The following is a 19,674-nucleotide window of genomic DNA, read 5'->3' as shown; positions in this document are numbered from 1 at the left end:
GCGCATACACGTACGCGCGCGCACACACGCACACACATACACACACGCACGCACGCACACATTTTCATTTCCATTCTCTCTCACACTCTCTTTCTCTTCTTCTCATTGTCAATTTTCTTTTAGTTTCGCCCTTACATAAGGCTGAAACAATGAAGAAGGCACAGGGTAGGATGGTGTTTTCTTTCGATTTCAATGTGTGCACCAATTTCTTTTTCTCTCCCTTGCTTAACTTTTAATTTCGATTTTTCTGCAACGGAAACTTTCGACAACTTCTCACCCATTCTCACTGCTTCGCCAAACCAAAAAGATGGATAGGACAGGGAGGAGCACCATTTGAGAAACGTCTCGCTGAGCTCTCAGAATCACGTACATCGACAACTTTTATCTAACTAACTCCAATTAGCAACTCCATTCTTCATTTAGTTTTAGCTATAATCCAGATGGAAAATTTTATTAACTAAAATTAGCTGTAATAAATGATGAGCTTCAACTTGCATAACTTATTTCTATTGCTTTTATTTTTTCTATCGTTATATTGATCGTTATCATCCATAAATCAAAGTTAATTGAAATATTGTTTCAAATTTTTTCCTGGATCCTCTTAGAAATATAGATAAAACTCTTTTCAGATTCCATCTCTGGAAGAGAAAAGAGACATAGAATCATTGCAACTGTGTGTAAGTTAAAATTGTAGAAAAAGTATCTAATTAACCATAACCATAGTTAAAGTTGACTAACGCGTCGATGTAAGCGATTCTCTTCGTTCCGACAAGTCTTGATGCGGCACGATGTCTCGGGGAGATATTTTGGAAAGAACACAGATGGCGATGACGCGTTAATAATAAACGATTCCAAAAATCATTTCTAGCTTTCTTGTTTATCGCTTCCTTCGATGCCAAAGATGGCCAAGCCGTTATGGCACCATATAACGAAGCTTCCGTAGCTTCTATCATTTCTATCGCTTCCTCTTGATTATGCATGATTTTCTTAATTCGTCCTCTTAGCATTTTCTTTCTCTCCCCTCCCCCTCCCCCCTCTTACTCTCTCTTATCGGGATACAGCGGACATCATTAGCTTGTATATCATCATAATAAAAATTCTTAACATACAGCCGTAATCATTATCTCTATTATACAAGCTGGCACTTGCCGCTGTGTACTCGCATACTCCTTCCACGCGCCATACGTAGATCAATCTTGCAAATAGAATGTTGCTTTGCTTTTTCGTCACAATGTCCGATTCACGTGCCTGACTTAAAATATCTATAAAAATGTTGATCCTCGGACGCGTGTTCAGTTATTTATACCTTCAAAAAAAAAAAAAAACCAACTTTGCTCAGAATATCAAACGTTACATAAATCCGCTCTAAGACGCAAGTTATGTTAAAAGCAAAATTCTTGCGCGTACCTACTGACACACACGTTCTCGGAAAACATTCTCTCTCTCTCTCTCTCTCTCTCTTCTATCTATCTATCTATATATATAGATCAATTTAGATAGATAGATAGACAGATAGATAAAACAATTTCAAAAAACTATACTCTTCATTACAAATTTCTGAAATTTCGATTTAAAGCATCCAAAACATGCCTTAGGCTAAAAGTTTTCATCAAGATTCGCCGTTAAACATTATCAAAGGCAGTAAGAAATGTGCGTATAAAGTCGAGTATAGTTCCAATTAGGAAAATTACCACAGAAATTCGATCATCCTTCGAAAGAATGTTCTACAGTCTATCATGAATATAATGAATAATGTACAAAAATTATTACACCATTTTATCGTCGCTCACGATAAAACGATCTAGCAATTTCGAAGAATACAACGGATCTCTGTGTTATCGCTCCGGGAACAACAATGGCGTGCAGAGACCATGGATATGGCGTTCTATTTTTCTCTATCCTCCTTCCCGTACCATATCCCCGTCTATCACCCGGTATATAAGTAACCCTGTTTTCTCCAGCGCTTCTCAAACTTGGATTTTTACTTAATCTTAGCTGCAAATAGTAACATTACGATCGCGCGATCACTATTTCAATTACTCTCAATCTAGGAAATTATTGATAGTCTACTTCCGGTCATCGCAGGTGTGCAGATAAAATCGCCGAGGTCGTGATAGTTGATTACGACGGCTCGATATTCCCACTGATGTTATCGAAGAAAGTGGGACATCAGAGCGGAGTCTTTCTAGAATCGCCAGTATTAGCCTCTTCCAGGATCACTTGCCCATACTGGCGTTCGCTGGCAATGTTGCGGATCGTTGTTGCACCGACAAATATGGCTTCAAGGTCGACCTTGTGGATTCCCTAAAAAGAGATTGTAGTCACGTAAATATACCGCATTCAATCAAAAAACAAGTGAAAAATCACCGCATAGTCAAAAGCCGCGAAAGCATCGAAAGCACGGTAATTGAATGCGGTTGCAGATTGAAAGGTGGTGCAAGCTAATCTAATAATCTGTAATCTGTATGTTGAATGCTTTCGTTGTGCGATAAAACATCTACATATGTGAACACATGCTATTCTTGATCGATACACATGTTTTTCCAATTAACTATACGCGATCAATTTAATTATCACTCACAATCAATGTCATGCATAGTTACACTAATATGTACACAAATATATACAAAATCGACCTTTTAAGCAATAATCATCTTTTTCCTTTTTAATAAATAACGAATTTTCGATCGAATCGTTATCATAATTGTGTGTGATCAAGCTAGAAAATATTTTTCATAATACAATAAACGTAATAAATTAGTATAAGGCACAGTTCCCAACACAGTAGAGGAGCTTGATGAGAAATCTATAAGATTTGAAAATAAATAAGTACAGAATTTATTCTGTTTAAACTAACAAAAAATTAAAAATTATTCAATATATTCCATAATTTATACTTTACTCGCATTAAATTTTCTCTCATTTCATTTTTATAAAAAAATTTCAATTACTAGCTTTTGCATAGCGCGATTTTACGTTAAATAAAATATACGTTACAGAATCGTAAGATTCAAATTATTTTTGAACGTAACAGTTCGCGCGATGATGATCGATCGATGGTCGATGAAAATGGAAAAAGTGTTGAAAACGAAAAGAAGAAAGAGAGAAAGAAAAATCAAACGAGTCTAACCTCTCTACACCCACATCATGCGACGCCACAAAATAAGAGAGAGCTACTTAGTCCCCGCTCACGTTGAGCAGCAGCAACACGGCTACGCTACCTTGGTGAGACGCGCTGTCCCGTGCCGCCGTCCACATGCGAGTTCGCTTTGTAGCCGCATTTCTGGACGCGCCTGGACAGTCGCGAGACCCAATATTTCTGATCCTCGGGATTTGCCGCGAGCAGCAATAGCTCGCGGGCGCTGTTCGGATCGTAGTGCAGTTTGCACGGTGCTATGGCATCTTCTTTCTTATCCAAATGTTCCTTGTGAACCTTAATGCGGCACCCTGCGCGAGTAGAGTAACGCGTAAACAATTATGCGTTTGTTTTATACGTATATTAATTGTAAGATGTAAAAGAGCGATGACGTAGCGATGTATGTTGTATGTGTATGTAGGTAGACATAAATAATTATGATAAATACAACACGCACTTCGACATTCGAGGGCCGGCGAAGGCCGAAACATGTGCCAGAGTTGCTTGGAACAGACTTCGCAGGTCGTTGGCATGTGGTAAGATATTGATACGAATTCATGGCCCTTGAGCGATTGAGTACCAGGTTTGTCTGTAAGTTGTGGTAAATCCACTCCAGGCAAAGTATTGCCCTCATCACCAGGCCGCCTCGCTTCACCTTCACCAGCATAGAGTAACTGCATACGAGATATTAATTAATAAACAATGCAAATTGAAATATATACCTATATATATGTATATAACAATAACAACAATAAACAAATTCTTTAAATGCCGAATTACCGTGCACACTACGTCCAACAACAAAGGCGCGCGCGCGCCTTTTTTTTTTTTTAGAAAATATTAGAAAATATAGATGAAAGAGAAATGCATATACATGTGAAAAAGCTTCTAATATACAGATAAAAATTACTATAATACGCTATAAAAGTCATAAGAAAAATAAAAAAGAATAATTTGCCATATAAAGCAAACACTGGAATTTCTGAGAAAGTATCCAAAGAATGAAGAAATGTCGTGTGTGTACGTAGATACCTGAAATATTCTGGGTATATCTTTGGCATTGGCTCGGATAACATCACCCTGAGTAACAGATCTAACGTGGAAGACTTTATTCAAGTCTAATATCAGGACCGGATCGGCATTCATCTTGTCGTTTTCGCTGTTGTAGAAGATTATCTTCTTGGAGGAAACAACAACGTATTGCTTCTTCCAACCGTGCCGCTTAATGTTCTGCTTATTTGGCACATTTAACCAACCCTCCAATCTCATCGTACCGTGCTCGGATAGGACCGAGTCTTCACCGTCGTCGTTTTCTATAGACGAGACACTTGCAGTTTCCGAGTTGAGCGACGCGACTTTCATTTGCAGCGTTTCTATCTCCGAGTCCTTCGAGTCGAGTTCCATTTGCAACCTCAGCTTCGCTTGGTTTTCCTCCACGAGTTGCGCCTGTGAAAAAGGAAATCGTTTTTCATTTTTTATTCATTGTCAAGTAATGTGTCTAAAATTCTCTAAACTCTCTCAACACGTGTTGTGTCGCTTACTTGCAAATCCTGCAAATCCTTCTGCCATTTAGCTGCCAGCTGTCCATACTTCTCTCTCTCTTGAGTGAGTTCTTGCTGCAAGCGTCTGCAATCTTTCTCTTTCTTTCTCAGATCTGCGGCGGACGCTTTATTCTTATTTTTCCCGCTCGACGAAAGATCCTTCCGGTTCATAATCTCGGCTAACTTGTTGACTGCCTGCTGCTTCAACAGTTGCTCGGTCTTCAGCTTACTGCTAAGCTTGTCAATTTCCTCCATGTTTGACTGTGCTTTACCTAATTGTTCCTGCAATTCCTTATACCGCTTGCTCAAGTCTTCTTTCTCCTTCAGAGTTTGATCGATCGATTTCTTGAATTCACTCTCATTCTCCTTAAATCTGTTTATGACTTGTTCCTTCGCGCTTAATTCCTGATGATGTTTGGTCACTCCGTCTTTGTACTCCAATTCTTTCATGGTTCTTTCTTTCTCCAGGTCCGCCACAGTTTCCTCCGCTATGGATCTGGCTAGAGCCTCGCTGTCACCGCGCGCCAAGGACAACTGCAGTTGATGAACCAGAGAGCTACGTTCTTCTTCCAATTCTTGCTGCAATCTTATTTTCTCATCCAACTCTTCGCGCAACTCTTGTGTCTGGGTTTTGTACAGAGTCTGAAAAAAGAAAAAAGTTGTATAACTTTCTCTCTCTCTCTCTCTCTCTCTCTCTCTAAAAATTTCAATTTTACGACAATTTTTCATAATAAATATATCTTTAAATTATTAATTTTCACATTTTAAAATTTTTCATTTGTATTGTTCCTTTGTATTGTTAGACAACAATTATTAAGTGGGAGCAAACTTTAGTTATCATTTACCGAGAAATAAGCTTCGGCTTCCAATTGCTCCTGCAGTTCCTTCGTCTGTAGCTGATCGACATTCCTTTGTGTCTTCAAGTGATGTAACTCCTCATCTATTTGCCGCTTAGCCTCCCTCAACTGAGCAACCTCTCCGATTAATTGTTGTTCGCGAGCGCGAAGCCTGCCGGCTTCGGATGTTTGCTGACCTAATTCGGTCTGCAGAACATTCCTTTTCTGTTGCTCCTGCTCAACTTGGCCTTGCAGAACCTTGACTTTCTCCATCTCTTGCCTGTGCTCACCCTCTAATTTCTGCAATCGTTGCTGTATCTGTCTGTAATCGACAGAGAGCATTGACGTTTGACGTTCCTTTTCCTGCGCAAGTAATTCCGCACGTTGTCTGCCACTTTTCTCTTCGTTTAATTTTGCTTGTAGAGCTGTAATTAATAAATCAATAAGCGTAAGTAATAATGTAATACATTTAAACTTAAACTCAATGTAGAAATTAGAATGAATACATACATAATAACAAATGTCATTAGAAAAATACGCAGCAGTAATAAAAAGATAAATAAACAATTAGTATGATGAGAAGAATTCCGGTTTATATAATACATACACATACACGCACACGTTACGTGCGCGCGTTACGTTAAATTACACAATTAAATATATACAAGGGAAAAAGGTGTACCTTCGGAAATTCCATTCTTTTGCACTGTATTGCATAGACAAAATAATAAAATCGATCTGTACTTTCATCAAGAATACAATGTCTCTAATTTCATGCCAACTTGAGAAGCAAGTACCTTTGACAACTTCCAGATTAGCTTCCTCCTTAGAAAGAATGCGCGAACGCTCCGTTTCTTGGTGCGCCACGACTTCCTGATTGTACCTGGCTTGTGCTGCTTTCAATTCGAGGGTTAAACTAGCAGCTTCTTTCTCCAACGCGGAAACTCTTTCGGTCAGTTGTCTATTGTCCAGAGTCGCCTTCTCCTCCTTCTCATGGCTGTGTTCTAACTCAAGATGCAAAGTGGAAAGACGAGTCTCCAATTCGGCCGTCAACAATGACGCTTGTGATCTTGAACTACGTTCCTTGGAAAGTTGGCCCTGCGAAAAATCAAATCAAGCAATTTATATAGAAATAATTAATATTTTTTAAATTTCAAATATTACATTCTACAAGTATTAAAAATCAGCTTTTTATTATGCAGCTTGTGTAACTTGTGTGTATAAATTGTAGTTTTTCGTGTACAATTTTACGTGTACCTATACTCGGAAAAAGATTGATCGAAAAAGTTTATTGTGCACATTACAGCAGATTATACCTGAAGAGTAGCAACTTCCTGCTGCAAGTTATCACGCTGCGCTTGCAGCTGAGCTCTGGCAACTTGCAACTCGTTGGCCATTTGCTCGGCGGCTTGACGTGCCACGGTGACTTCCGTCGCTTGCTTGCGCAATCTCGTAACTGTTTCCGTTTCTCTCTCCAGTTTGCATTGCATCTCTTTGATCTGTTTCTCCAACGTCGTCACTCGCTCGGATGTCTGCTGTGAATTGCTAGCGTCTCGCGCCCGTCTCGTCTGCTCCTCATCAAACTTTTTCTTCACCTCTACTAGCAACGACTCTGCCTTACGACGAGTCTCAGTTTCGTGCTCTACTCTGCGTTGCGCTTCCTTATAGTTGTGTCTGAGTAGCGTCAGCTCCTTATCCGCCCTACCAACTTCCTCGCGCAGCTCGGCCTCTCGACATGCCATCGCTTCCAATTGCGTGTTTAGTGCCTTTTGTCTCGACTCCATCGTCTCTATCTGCCGCCTCTCGCGTTCCAGCAAATTCTCCAGCTGTGAGATCTTGACATCGTCAGTAGTACCATTGTTGACATGATTCTCGAGACCGTCTACGGATTCCTTGCCATAAGAAACCATTAACTGGTAATCACCCGAGTAAGTGAATCCGATGAAAGGCAAATGATTTCCGGAAAAAGCTTTAGGCACTGGGAAACTCTCCTCTGGTCCATCCTCCTTGTCGACATCATCGAAATTGCTGGTATCGTCATCCCCGGAAAGTTCAGGCACTACCGGCGGCACGCATTCCCTCAGATTGTCAAAGGTCCATTGATCATTCTTGAAAAACGGATGGTTTTTTATTTCGTCGACGCCATTGCGACCCAGGCGCTTTGTTCTATCGGTGAGGAAGCCGCATATCAAGTTCTTTGCTGAGTGAGATATCTCTACGTTCTGAGGGAAGTACAGGGAGTTTCTGTGGTCCATGATCTTGGAATATGTGCCGACTAAAGAATCGGCAAAGAACGGTGTATCGCCAAACAACATCTCATACAAAAAGACACCCACGGACCACCAGTCGCATTCGCGGCCATACACTCCTTCTCCACCTTGCGACTGTAGAACCTCCGGAGATATGTAATCGGGGGTGCCGACCGCAGTATCGGACCGCACTAAACCATCCTACGAAACACAAAATGCAAACTGCATCAGAGAAAAAAAGATTAAACTATCCAACGGAGTAAGGGAGTGTTTCCGCATCGTCATTCACATTTAAAAAGTCTTTTTTCCAAACTTGCGAAAATATTTGTCTCTTCAATCGCGAATTAAATCAATTGAGATATTTATTTTATTTGAATAAATCACATGAATCACGTCAATCGTGTAAATCATGTAAATCGTCAGGCATCTATCTAAGATTCGACATCGGACTCAAAGTTATTATTGGACTCAAAATTATATTGGATAAATAAAAAAGGTGAAATAAAAGGTGAAAGACAAGTGAGAGACAGATCACTTACAGCATCCATCCTCATACATGTGCCAAAGTCGGCGAGCTTCAAATGGCCATGCCTATCGAGTAACATGTTATCCGGCTTCACGTCTCTGTGAACGAAACCCATATTATGTATCGCATCCAACGCGAGCACCACTTCGGCGCAGTAAAATTTCGCCCATTTCTCCGGCACTTCGTAATTCGACATCAAGTTGACCAGATCCCCGCCCGGCATGTAATCCATCACCATGTAGAGATACTTTTGGTCTTGAAACGCAAAGTGGAGCTGAACTATCCACGGTGAATTTGCGTGAGCCATTATATCTCTCTCTTCCCAAAAAAATGCAGAATCTGACCTTTTAATCTAAACAGATGACAGGTGGAAAAAAAAAGCGCCAGATAAAAGAGAGAACATTTACACCCTCGAGGATGAATGATGAAAGAGCGAGTAGCGAGTCTTACCATTTCAAATTTACTAAGTAATTTCATAGCATAAACTTTTTGCGTAGATTTGTGTCTAACCAACTGCACCTCTCCGAACGCGCCGCGGCCAATTACTTTGATCAAAGTAAAATCGTCCGTGCGCATTCGCATTTTATAAATCTCTTGGGCTACAGAGTCATCTGTAAGAATGAAGCACGAGGGAATATCGTTAATTAACTTTACTCGATATAATGCGGCTACTAGAGAAAGACGAATGTGATGTGTATTATTTTATTATGTTTACGATAACATGATATTACTTACATCTATTCATATAAGCTTCTATATTTTTCATACGTTTTACGCTCGCGTGATCGCAATCTGTTACCAGAGCTTGAACCGTGTCCAACAAACAGTCGATATTCGTGACGCTTCTCGGATCCTTGATACGCTCCTCCAAAGCCCGTAGGCGTCTCCGCCTGTCTTCGTCGCACACCGCATCCATCTCTCCTTTTTATAGGAGTTTGGATTATTGTGCCTCAACACACTCTCTGTGTACTCTGTTTCTGTCACATTAATAGAAAGACTATCGAGAGAGACTAATCGCAAGGCTAAATGTAGCATCGACTTGAGCTACATTGAGGTGTAACAACTGCGACGCCCGATGAATGCTCCATACTTTCTAAACAAACAAATGTTGTGAATATAAGTATACAAATCTCTTGAGTTGTTATGATTATATAAATATAACAATATTATAACGTAAAATTCTAGACGCGTCGCCGGGTTTTTCTCTACTAATCTGTATAGATTGTACGCTAGTGACATAAAAATGTTGAACAAACACCTCGCAAGAGACACAAAAATGACGCGGGGCTTGGCAATATATTCAGTTCTTATGTAATATAACAGGATATATACGAAAGGAGCATAACGTTAGCATTGCAGTGCCAAGATGAAATAAACAACTAAATTTGTTGGGAATTGCGGTAAGCCGGTAAGTAGCACATAGACGTTTGCTGTAAACGTAACTTATCCACGCAAATGCAGTTTCGGAGTCGAGCCCGCACGCTGCAAGGCGACGTCTCGGTGACGCCGCCGCCGCCGCCGCCGCCGCCGCCGCCGCCGCCGCCGCCGCCGCGTTGACGGCGTAGAACGGAAAAATGTGCATTCAGCCGCGCGTAATTTGCAAGGCAATGATGATGATGATGATGACCTCGCATGCGACAAAGAGCAATCATCTCCGACGGCGTCCAAGTCTCGAGAGCCAAGCGAGCGATTGCAGCCCCAAGGTGCGGAGAGAGGTTACGTCAACGGCAGCGCAGCGGTTTTACGACATTACGACGGCGACACGTCAAATCGGCCGAAAGCCGAAATGTGATACGCGCGCGCGCATCGTGGCGAAAACCTCGCCCGTCTCTCTTTCGGAAGAGCCTCGCGGTCACTCGCGGTCCTCGCGGATGACGCGAGGCGAGGCGAAGCGTTCGCCGCGCCGTAATCGCCGTACCGTACGTAGCAGCGATCATACGTACGCGCGTACATACCTCACCGACGACATCACCCTACGTCCCGTCGCTGGCAGGCAACGTCATCCAGACGAATAAAAATCCCCGGGGAGAAGGCGCATCTTTCCGCAAGGCACACACGGGCGTATGCGTTAATGCGTACAGCTGAGCCGTGCGTGCGCCATTCGGCCAATTTGCAACGGTTTACGGTTGTCGAAGCCACCGAGAGAAAATCCGCCTCCCTCTCTCACTCTCTTCTTTCTCTTTCCCTCCCGCTTTCGGCTTCTTACTTACTCCGTCTGTCTGTCTCTCTCTCTCTCTCTTGCAAATACCTAAGGCTCTAGTCCGGTAACGCGAGCCGTTTCCGCGCGACGGAAATCCAATCGGAGATTCTCTCGTCTCGGCGACGTCGCGATCGCGCGTCGCGTCACGTTCACGACTCACGACAGTCACGACGACGGATCCGTGCGCGCGGGTCGCGCGGTCGACCCGAGAGAAACGGCAAACACCAGGTGCACTTCCGCGGCACTTTCGAGTCGATCCCTTGCCGCGGGATCATCGATCGTCACGATAAACGTGTTCGGTCTGAAATCGCACTGCCAGAGGAGGCTTTGCGCGTTACCGCTTCGCTTGGCTAGCCGCTAGCTAGGGTAGGTAGGCGAAAGAGGGGAGAGCAGGGGAGGTACGTCGTCGTCGGTCGTCGTCTCGCGTCCTGCCGCGTCCTGCCGCGTCCGCAGGCGCAGGAGATCGTGGAGAATTAGAGAATCGTCGCGAGAGAACGGAGCAGTGGCGCACGGAGCAAGCAAGCTTAGCAAGCGTCAACCACACACACTTTGATGAAAAGCGTCGACACGGGTGACTAAGGAAGGGGGAGATTGGTAGTGACTGGTGGCGGTGGGGTGGGGCGGTGTTGGCGGCGGAGGTGGCGGTGGAGGTGGCGGCGACGACGATGCGAATGATGCGATGATGGTGGCAACGGTGGCAACTCTATCGGTCTCGTCGGTCTAACAATAAGATGGCGTAGCGTTTCGCTACGACTGACTCGCGAGAACATCGGGAATATCGGGATTCGGGCACAACACACTACGACAAGGACAAGGACGCGAGCTTGGTCGGCGCTCCGTCGGCGCCGTGGACGTTTCCCGCGCCCACACTGGCCTCCCCACACTTCGCCGCGACGGCGACGACGACGACGACGACGACGGCTACGGCCGCTCCTCTCCGTCTCCCCCTTGGTTGTTTGGCTGTTACGCGCGAATATTGCACACTATATATTTATAGCGCTAATGCGTATCCCACAGAAATAGGTGAGTATGAGGCGTAACGCGTCATCGCCCGCGCCCGCGCGCGCGCGCGCGCGCGGGGGGGCAGCTTCCTGGCACGTGAGTCTTGATGAATCCGCTGGCCGATTCACCCTCCAGTGACTTTCCGTTTACGTTGCAGTAGCTCGCGAGTACATGTAACACGCCGTAAAAATGAGTCTACCCTGCGACTGGCAAACTAGCAAGCAGAAACTGTCGGAACGTGGCCAACATCTGCTCGAGACTGGACAATGGTCCGACTGCAATTTCATCGTCGGCCAGGAGCCCCAGCAGCAGACTCTCAAGGGTCATAAACTGTTTCTGGCCATGTCCAGTCCGGTTTTTGAAGCCATGTTCTTTGGTGGCATGGCAGAGAAAAATGATCCGATACCGATAAGGGATGTTCAGCCCGAGGCGTTCAAGGCCTTACTCGAGTACATATATACCGATAAAGTTGAACTCGGTTCCTTCGAATTAGCCTGCGAGTTATGTTACTGTGCCAAAAAGTACATGCTACCATCCTTGGTAGAAGAGTGCACAAAATATCTGTGGTGCGATCTCTCGCCAAAGAAAGCGTGCAGAGCGTACGAGTTTGCCAAGCTTTTCGAGGAACCTGTCCTGATGGAGAAATGTCTGCAGATCATACGCACCAAGACGGACGAAGTGTTAAAGGAGTCCAGCTGGGAGGATGTAGAGCTAGGGACTCTTCTCAAGGTGTTGGAGCAGGACGATTTGCAGATCAGCTCGGAGATAGAGTTATTTACCGCGGTGGAGCGATGGGCCAAATCTGAGTGCTCTAGAAAGTCTCTTGATCCAACCAATGGAAAATCTTTAAAATCCGTCATTGGGAATGCTCTCTTAAAGATAAGATTTCTTAGCTTGACACCACAAGAATTTGCAGAGGGTCCTGGCATGTCTCCTTTGCTCACCAAGGACGAGGCTTTCGCTATACTGATGAACATACTGTGTACTGGTAACAAGACACCTATGCCCGAAGGTTTTTGCACCAATTCAAATAGCAGAGCAAAACCAGTCAAAACTCATTCCACAAATCTTGGACACTCCACAAGTATGGGACTGCCTGTAAGTAACTGCCTCTTTCTGCGTATATCATGTCATTGGCTTGTCTAGAAAAATATATGCTTCTTTCCTGCTGTCTGACTTGACATGCCCATGCGGAGAATAGTGACAGTGTGTGTGTGTGTGTGTGTGACTATAATCCCTCTATTCTTAATTCTGTAAATTTGAAATTTTCTCTTCTTGCTTCAAATCAAAATAACTGTATATTTTACATTTATTAGCAATAGAATAAGAAAACATTTATCGTAATTTCAATATTTTCCTCATTGAATTTCTCACATTTCCTCGTCTAGATGATGACTTCAAGACATATCTTTGCTCCGTACGGCAATTTAAATATCCCTGTACGTTCTGGCTTTTTAAACGACTCTGGCGAGTCCAGCACTAGTACGATGCGAAATACATCGCCAATACTAGTGGATGCAACCATAAACAAGGACTCTGGAAACTTGCCCACTACTTCTTCCACGACGGGAGTGGTTGTACGTGAGGGGCCAAAGTATTATTGTCTCAGATCGGTGGTTCAGCAAACGGATTGCTTGAATACAAACGTGTTGGACTGTTCCGTCACGTTCAGTGTAGATAAAAATATTTGTGTGGTGGGTGTACAGGTTCCTACGCAGATTGCAGCGGTAAGCTAGAGATTATATATAATTTATTATATTATATCCATCTGGTAATATACTGTTGCTTATCGTACACATCTCGCTCGTTTCATTTATAGGCGAGTAATTTTACTCACGCTATAGATGGTGATACGTCTTATACTGAAATTTTATACGCTCATCTTCTCGATTGCGACGGTACCCGGTTGACGTATACACATTTCACCACTAAAGCGAATTTTGGTACTCTCGTGGAAATTACTTTCAATCGACCAGTTTACATTCAGAAGCATAAGGTTCGTCATTACAACATAATTTTTGCTTTTGCCTGCTTAGTGTTATGTGTAATCAGCTACCTACATGTGTATGTCTCGAGTAAAAATATTAAATTAAATTCATTTAAAAAACATCTTTTTTTTTATTCTCAAAGCTTCTCATTTTCTCACGTTAGTGTTTTTAATTGTACGAAAATTTATATTATGGAAATATTATTTTATTCTGTATCATTAACAGGTTTATCGAGTTGGCGTTGTATTTAATAAGGCTGGATGGTATCCAGTAGGAGTTTGCGCCCAAAATATGTCCTGTGATTCTGTGTTCTTCTCATTTGGCGTGGGTAATACCGCACATGCAATTCGTGACGGTCTTATTCGATCTATAGTTTTCACATATCATTAACGCAACGAATCAAGTGGCAGATAAAAAGTCGCGTACATATTTTAAATTAGTGATAAGATACAAATCTACTCTTACGTCGTGTAGGTACATTATATTTATTATTGTTATCTTTTTTTTTAAGTGCTCATCGGTGTTTTTCATTGCAAATTTTGAAACCTTGAAGAAATTTTGTGTGTGTGCGTGCGCGCCAATATACTAATCAATTGTAATTATTGAGATGCGGTTTATTCAAAAATTGCTTTTTTTTTTTTTTTTTTTAATTTATACGATCAGTATTGATGTTATACAGTATACTTTTGCATACAGTGTGTATTGTATTGTACAATATACTTTTACAAAATGACAAACCTAAATTTTACTGTTTAAATACTTTTATTATTTTGCCCTACTTGATATATTTTCATATTTCAATTTTCCTTATAAAAAAATCTTACTTTAAGAATACAATGCTTATAAAAGGTAAAAAATTTATAACTTAAAAGTTCACGTACAATTCTATGTTTTAATTATATCTATCTGTTAAACAAATCTCAAAATATTACTTTAAATTATTAATTATAAAATATATGCGCTTATAACATTAATATTGATTTTTTTTCTGAATGTGTGTGTGTGTGTGTGTGTGTGTGTGTGTGTGTGTGTGTGTTTTATAATATCAAATGCTATTAAATAATAACAAACCATTTTATAAAACAAAATCAGTCTATACACACATTCGTGTCTAACTTTTTACAATATTATTAAAGAACTCATCACTATATCATTATTCCATATATTTTGTGGCACTTGTTGCTCCATTATAACAAGATATTTCGTCATATCATACGTATATGCGCATTATAAGCAATAACATTTGCTAAAAATCTTTTTATAAAAATATACTGAATAACGTCTCTTTTTTTTTTTTGTAAATGTCATGTGTTTCATAAGTACATAAAGTTCTAGTTAAAAATAGTCTAAAAATATTACGTCGTATATAACAGATTTTGTGAATGAAACTCAAACTTTTATGTTTTATGTACGATGAAATCCCAGGTATCTTTCCATCTTAATTTTATCACGTCCTTGGCAGTGAGAGCTGATGTCCCATAACTAAATACAATAAATTTCTTGAATACATAAATAATAAAAAGTATCCAAGCGATGATACCACAGATTATGATGTACAATGAAACACTCCACGCTGAACGATGAGTGCTGAAATAGAAGATATAACGATTATTTCATAATTATTTTGTATGAACCGGAATTTGAGCTTTAGTAAATCGGGTAACATACCTAATTAAATAATACAGATGATCAATTGTGGCTGCCATTAATAAGACTTTGAAAATGAAGGCTGGTAAATAATGATGCAAGAACAAAGTTCGTTCAACGAATAAGAAAGGTACGAAATGAAGTAGGTACCCAGCTAACAGTACGTAAGCGTTGTTAACAAACTTTTCCCACTCTTCCTCTGGGATGTCGAAACATTGTCTTCTCCTCCTCATTAAATAAAATATCAGCAGCGTCACATATGCAATTATTGAGATCGTACCGGAGTACCAAATCACAATATTCCCCAAAAGATGCACTTGTGCCTGAAATAATGGCAAACAAAATGTTTACTTTATAGAAAAAAGCCAGTAAAAATTTGAAACCTAGTCTGTGTGTCTAGTGATCGAAAATCCATTGGAAAATGTGAAAAAAGAAAAGTGTAAAAACAATATCAAAATATCAAATGTAATTGAAATATATATCTTATTTTCCAATATATAGTTTTAATAATATTGATCGTGTGAGATAAGCATTCGGATGTAGGATAGGACTTACATTGCTGTCGTTAGATACCCAGTACGCGATCCCGCGGGACATGAACGGCCACTCGAGAGGTCCGCTGGAATACATGTGACTGTTCTGACCCTCTTGGCCACTAAACAACATTTTAACCTGCAGCTCTGCGAATTTCTCCCAAAAGCTCAAGGTGGTTGCCTGCAATGGTATCATCTCTGCGCTAATCAGCTCCCGTTCCCGCTGCTTTTGATCCTCATTTTTAGTATACCGGTGTTCCTCAACGTTCCAAATGGAATTAGTCTGGTCCACCAGCCGATCCGCTACAACTTCGTGCTGGTTGAAACCCCAGTCAGGCAATTGCCTGCCGCTAAACTTCAATGCGAACTCGGCTCCATTCGCGTGTACGTGTATCAGCCGTACCTGGCTCTGAATCGCGTGCCAGGCATCGCCAGAGTGGTCTCTGTTTGTGATCTCCACCCGCCACAAATTCTGCGCTGGCATGGACACGTTATAGTCGATGTAACACGACACTTCCTGGCTCTGTGGCGTCATCGGCGCCGCAACATCATGCGAATTCAACGCTCTACTGGTGATCCCGTGTACCAGTTGAATCACATCACCATGCCGAATGGGCTCGCTGGGTTTTGTCACTACTAGATCGTTTTTGTCCGGCTTCTTGACAATCCACCAGTTGTTAACGTCCTTGAACGAATAACACGTGACCTGCTGCTGATGAGAGCTACCACGACCGTCGGGATACCGTAATGGGTACACTTGATTGTGACTGTGCAGCCAACATGCTCTGCCGTATGTGTGTCTAAGAGTGATCTGTGAGCCGTGCGTCACTTCCAGAGGTTGCCCTTTCGTGATACTGGCGAGTCCTCCTTCCAGACTCGCTTGAAACGCGCTCGTCATCACCGAGTCGTGCGGTCCTGCCTTGGAGAGTACCGCCAGATGTACATAGAATATGCTCAAATATACGGCAGCAATAACAGCGATTAGTACAACGAATCTTAGTATAAGATGAATCCACAAGACTGTGTTTGATAGAGTCTTTCTTGAGAGCAGGGACCAGTAATCATGAGCGATTAAGAAGAGCGCGAGAATCATAGAATAAAATCCAACGTACTTGACGCTGTAAAGAAATGAAATGTAAGTCATTAATTATCGACTCAAGCGAGTCATGATAAATAGCGGGAGAGGTGAGACGAAAACGAAAAGATTGTAACTGTACCATAATGCACACGTTAGATTTACGATGCCTAATATCAGCCACAACCACCAGGACGCTGACGTCGGTTGATCCATAACTTTCCGAAATTTCACGATGCACAACAACCCGAGCAATGAGAAATGCATCAAGATACTTTCCATCAGGACAAATCTCGACTGTGTCAATAATGCATTATCTGAAATTGCAATAGCTATAGTAGATCAGTAAATTGATGAAATCACTGCAAATATTATGCGTTTTAATTTAAGTGACTGCAGTAGTAAAGATAAGTTAGTCAAATTTTAGCAAAGATCAACGTGGTGGATTTAATTTTTAAGTAACAAATTATATACTACATGTTAATAATTATATGTCGGGCATACAATAGAATCTCGCTACTATATATGTATTATACTGTATTATCCTCAACTCAAGCATAGCAAAATTTAAACATTATAAGCATGCTAGTATTTTTTTTTTTTTTAATTTAAAAACAAAAATAAAGATCGAAGAATATGACACATTAGGGGGAAGGACTGTAGTGTCATGTGCTGCAATCGCACGATCTTCCGCGTAACGCACTTTCTATAATTCTATATAAGAGAGCTAGAAAATTACTCTACCGAGTAAGAGTACAATTCCGCCAATTGCTGCCGCCCATTGCCTCAAACCCAGCTCCAAGATAAGATAATATCCCGTGGAGATTAATAAACTGCCGCATATCGCCGGTACCAGGCGCAACGCGTACAAAGGAATCGCGTCGCTGTAAGGACTTCCGATCCTGTCGAACTTGAATTGCCCGTCGAATCCAGCCAAGTACGCCGCTGCAGAGACCAATTGCTTCCCTAAAGGCGGATGGGAGTCAAAAAAGAACGTCCTCTTCATATATAATCCGACGTACTTGCCGTAATGCAGTTCGTCGAAGCTGTAAGAGAGACAATAATCATAATAAACAATAGATGATAATTGAGAATGAAAGAAAAAAAACTATAATGATAACCATTTAAATTTTCTGTTAAATAAGATAAGTAGAATGAGAAATAAATAAATGTATGTATAACAATACATATATTGCAAGGGCTAGAATAATTTGTCGAATTTTTCATCAGAGAGTTTTTTCAAAGCTATACCTATACTTTTGTGATGAATCAGCTGTATATGATAAAAACTGATTAAAGATAATTTTAAAGGCAAAGTGCATTCAGTCTGATATATGTATTTCCAAATTATACAACTTGTTTTTATCTATTGTTATTAATTTTAGTTTCTACAAGCGAACGACTGCTATACAAATATAAATATTTTATCGAAATTACAGAAGATAAGAATATTATAATATTCGCATATCTCCATATTATCGTAATGATATAATATGGATATTATCACAAATATAATATTACAAATGTATTATTTGTCAAAAGTGTGCATGTGTACTTACACTATACTGCGCGGTTCCTCGAGGCGATAAAGACGAGTGCAAATGCCCGCAATTAATAAAATCGACGCTATCAGATCAATCTCCAAGCTGATCCTGATTCGAGCGCGAACCGCGTTGCTGGATAAAAATTGCTTCGACCCGATGGAATATGATGGATTTGCTTTGTTACTTTCTATCAAAGTGATATTCGACTCTGTTTGTCCATTCATCTGTATTATAAATAAAAATCAATACAGTAATTAACAAAATGCAATCAAATCTAATAATTAATTGATTTTAGAAACTGCAAGCAACCAAATACTATAAGTAATTTTAAAAGATGTACATATATTATAGATAACTTTTTCATCAGAAATTTTACTCTGGCCTATTTATAATTAATCTATTACGTTTGTCTATTACGAATGCAATGAAATATGTATAATAACAACACAGAAAATTTAAATATATACATATATTTAAATTTAAATTCAATTTTTTTCCAATTTGAACATAAAATCATTGATGTTGAATAAAAAAATATCTTTCTCTCATACAAAACCAGTCTGGCATCTTCCAGTAAAAAAAATAAAATAAAAAAAAAGCAATGGTAAGGTACTATATAAGACTATATATTTATATCTTTTACTACACTATTAAGGTATATATATATTTTTTGAATCTCCTAAAGATTTCTAGATCCATAAATCGGCCGTATAAGATCAATATATAAGTACGCTACATCTCAGTTTTCTCTAGTTTCTCACATTGAATTTATAAAAATTCGTATCGTATTATTGTTTTGATTCTGCACTCATCGGAAACGCCGCAGAGATATATATACTCCCGCGCGTGATTCTCTGAGCTGCGTTCAGGAATTCACGGTATATCATTTTATTTTATTACCTTTTATTCACCGAATTTTAAACAAGGATAAAATGAATGATCTAGATACACCTAGGTGAAGTTTCTGAACTCAGCCCTGCGGGAATCATTCCGAAAGTCGTCGGATTTGAAGGTAGGTAGCTCACATCGTCTCTTTGAATCATCCTCGGTTCATCCGTCATTGCGTCGGCGTCATGCTTGCTGTCATGCGGTCTCGCTCGTCTGCGCCGGACTTCCATCGCCGCCCCGAAGAGATCCGCTTTGTGACAAGGTAGAATATCAGAGACAAGGCGGAAGACGAAGAGATAAAATCAATCGGATGACACCGGTCGAACGTGGTCTCTCACTTGACCACGTCACCTCAGATTCAGGTCAGAGGCGGAGGTCGGAGACTCTCGCTGGTCTCGCTCTCCCGAAAGCCCCGACGAGTCCCGCTCGCTCGGAACGATAGCGATGCAACAGTTTAGCCGCCGTTTAAAAGGTTTAAAAGGGAACTCGCGAGACCTGGCCGCGCGCTG

At 41.1% G+C, this 19,674-nt stretch overlaps 3 protein-coding genes and 1 long non-coding RNA gene across 9 annotated transcripts; 2 read left to right on the top strand and 2 right to left on the bottom strand.

The window, feature by feature from the left end:
• Window positions 1–236: 236 nt before the first annotated feature.
• LOC105459108 (rho-associated protein kinase 2) lies at window positions 237–11,089 on the bottom strand. 4 transcript variants are annotated; one of them, XM_011704835.1, is made up of 13 exons: window positions 10,244–11,089; window positions 9,024–9,381; window positions 8,739–8,899; window positions 8,302–8,640; window positions 6,830–7,963; window positions 6,311–6,611; window positions 6,196–6,219; window positions 5,523–5,938; window positions 4,678–5,319; window positions 4,169–4,582; window positions 3,594–3,810; window positions 3,222–3,447; window positions 237–2,304 (listed from the first exon to the last, which is right to left on the bottom strand). In XM_011704835.1, the coding sequence occupies exons 2-13, from the start codon at window positions 9,202–9,204 to the stop codon at window positions 2,217–2,219; spliced, it is 4,143 nt and encodes a 1,380-aa protein (XP_011703137.1). In that variant the 5' UTR covers window positions 9,205–9,381; window positions 10,244–11,089; the 3' UTR covers window positions 237–2,216. The 4 variants fall into 4 exon arrangements, 3 of the variants coding, with proteins under 3 accessions (XP_011703137.1, XP_011703138.1, XP_011703139.1); XM_011704836.1 differs by having other exon boundaries at window positions 5,523–5,929; XR_975631.1 differs by having other exon boundaries at window positions 2,223–2,304; window positions 3,131–3,447.
• A 303-nt stretch (window positions 11,090–11,392) lies between these two features.
• On the top strand, window positions 11,393–14,221 carry LOC105459110. Of its 2 annotated transcripts, none has more exons than XM_011704839.1 (5): window positions 11,393–11,511; window positions 11,651–12,588; window positions 12,879–13,217; window positions 13,310–13,486; window positions 13,704–14,221. In XM_011704839.1, exons 2-5 carry the CDS (start codon window positions 11,680–11,682, stop codon window positions 13,866–13,868), a joined length of 1,590 nt encoding a protein of 529 aa, XP_011703141.1. In that variant the 5' UTR covers window positions 11,393–11,511; window positions 11,651–11,679; the 3' UTR covers window positions 13,869–14,221. The 2 variants fall into 2 exon arrangements, with proteins under 2 accessions (XP_011703141.1, XP_011703140.1); XM_011704838.1 differs by having other exon boundaries at window positions 11,648–12,588.
• A 402-nt stretch (window positions 14,222–14,623) lies between these two features.
• Window positions 14,624–19,424, bottom strand: LOC105459107 (protein O-mannosyltransferase 1). Of its 2 annotated transcripts, none has more exons than XM_011704833.1 (7): window positions 19,303–19,424; window positions 18,293–18,501; window positions 17,478–17,779; window positions 16,876–17,050; window positions 15,681–16,776; window positions 15,147–15,448; window positions 14,624–15,065 (listed from the first exon to the last, which is right to left on the bottom strand). In XM_011704833.1, exons 1-7 carry the CDS (start codon window positions 19,393–19,395, stop codon window positions 14,876–14,878), a joined length of 2,367 nt encoding a protein of 788 aa, XP_011703135.1. In that variant the 5' UTR covers window positions 19,396–19,424; the 3' UTR covers window positions 14,624–14,875. The 2 variants fall into 2 exon arrangements, with proteins under 2 accessions (XP_011703135.1, XP_011703136.1); XM_011704834.1 differs by lacking the exon at window positions 19,303–19,424 and adding an exon at window positions 19,178–19,192.
• LOC105459106 lies at window positions 16,711–17,256 on the top strand. Its single transcript, XR_975630.1, has 2 exons — window positions 16,711–16,793; window positions 16,893–17,256. It is a non-coding gene; the product is annotated as an uncharacterized LOC105459106 (long non-coding RNA).
• Window positions 19,425–19,674: the final 250 nt, after the last annotated feature.

Source organism: Wasmannia auropunctata, unplaced genomic scaffold (genome assembly GCF_000956235.1).
Source record: "Wasmannia auropunctata unplaced genomic scaffold, wasmannia.A_1.0 LD334208.1, whole genome shotgun sequence".
NCBI classification, from domain to species: domain Eukaryota; kingdom Metazoa; phylum Arthropoda; class Insecta; order Hymenoptera; family Formicidae; genus Wasmannia; species Wasmannia auropunctata.
This window is presented reverse-complemented; position numbering and strand designations above follow the sequence as displayed.

Excerpts from the sequence above, each read along its gene's own strand:
- LOC105459107 (XM_011704833.1), bottom strand. The coding sequence starts at position 19,395 with ATGGAAGTCCGGCGCAGACGAGCGAGACCGCATGACAGCAAGCATGAC. Across the intron at positions 17,780-18,292 it reads GAGGAACCGCGCAGTATAGT|CTTCGACGAACTGCATTACG; the intron begins GTAAGTACACAT and ends TCTCTCTTACAG. Across the intron at positions 17,051-17,477 it reads CGGAATTGTACTCTTACTCG|ATAATGCATTATTGACACAG; the intron begins GTAGAGTAATTT and ends TTGCAATTTCAG.
- LOC105459108 (XM_011704835.1), bottom strand. The coding sequence starts at position 9,204 with ATGGATGCGGTGTGCGACGAAGACAGGCGGAGACGCCTACGGGCTTTG. Across the intron at positions 8,900-9,023 it reads AGAAGCTTATATGAATAGAT|ATGACTCTGTAGCCCAAGAG; the intron begins GTAAGTAATATC and ends TCATTCTTACAG. Across the intron at positions 5,939-6,195 it reads AAAGAATGGAATTTCCGAAG|CTCTACAAGCAAAATTAAAC; the intron begins GTACACCTTTTT and ends TATTAATTACAG.
- LOC105459110 (XM_011704839.1), top strand. The coding sequence starts at position 11,680 with ATGAGTCTACCCTGCGACTGGCAAACTAGCAAGCAGAAACTGTCGGAA. Across the intron at positions 12,589-12,878 it reads CCACAAGTATGGGACTGCCT|ATGATGACTTCAAGACATAT; the intron begins GTAAGTAACTGC and ends TTCCTCGTCTAG. Across the intron at positions 13,487-13,703 it reads TTTACATTCAGAAGCATAAG|GTTTATCGAGTTGGCGTTGT; the intron begins GTTCGTCATTAC and ends TATCATTAACAG.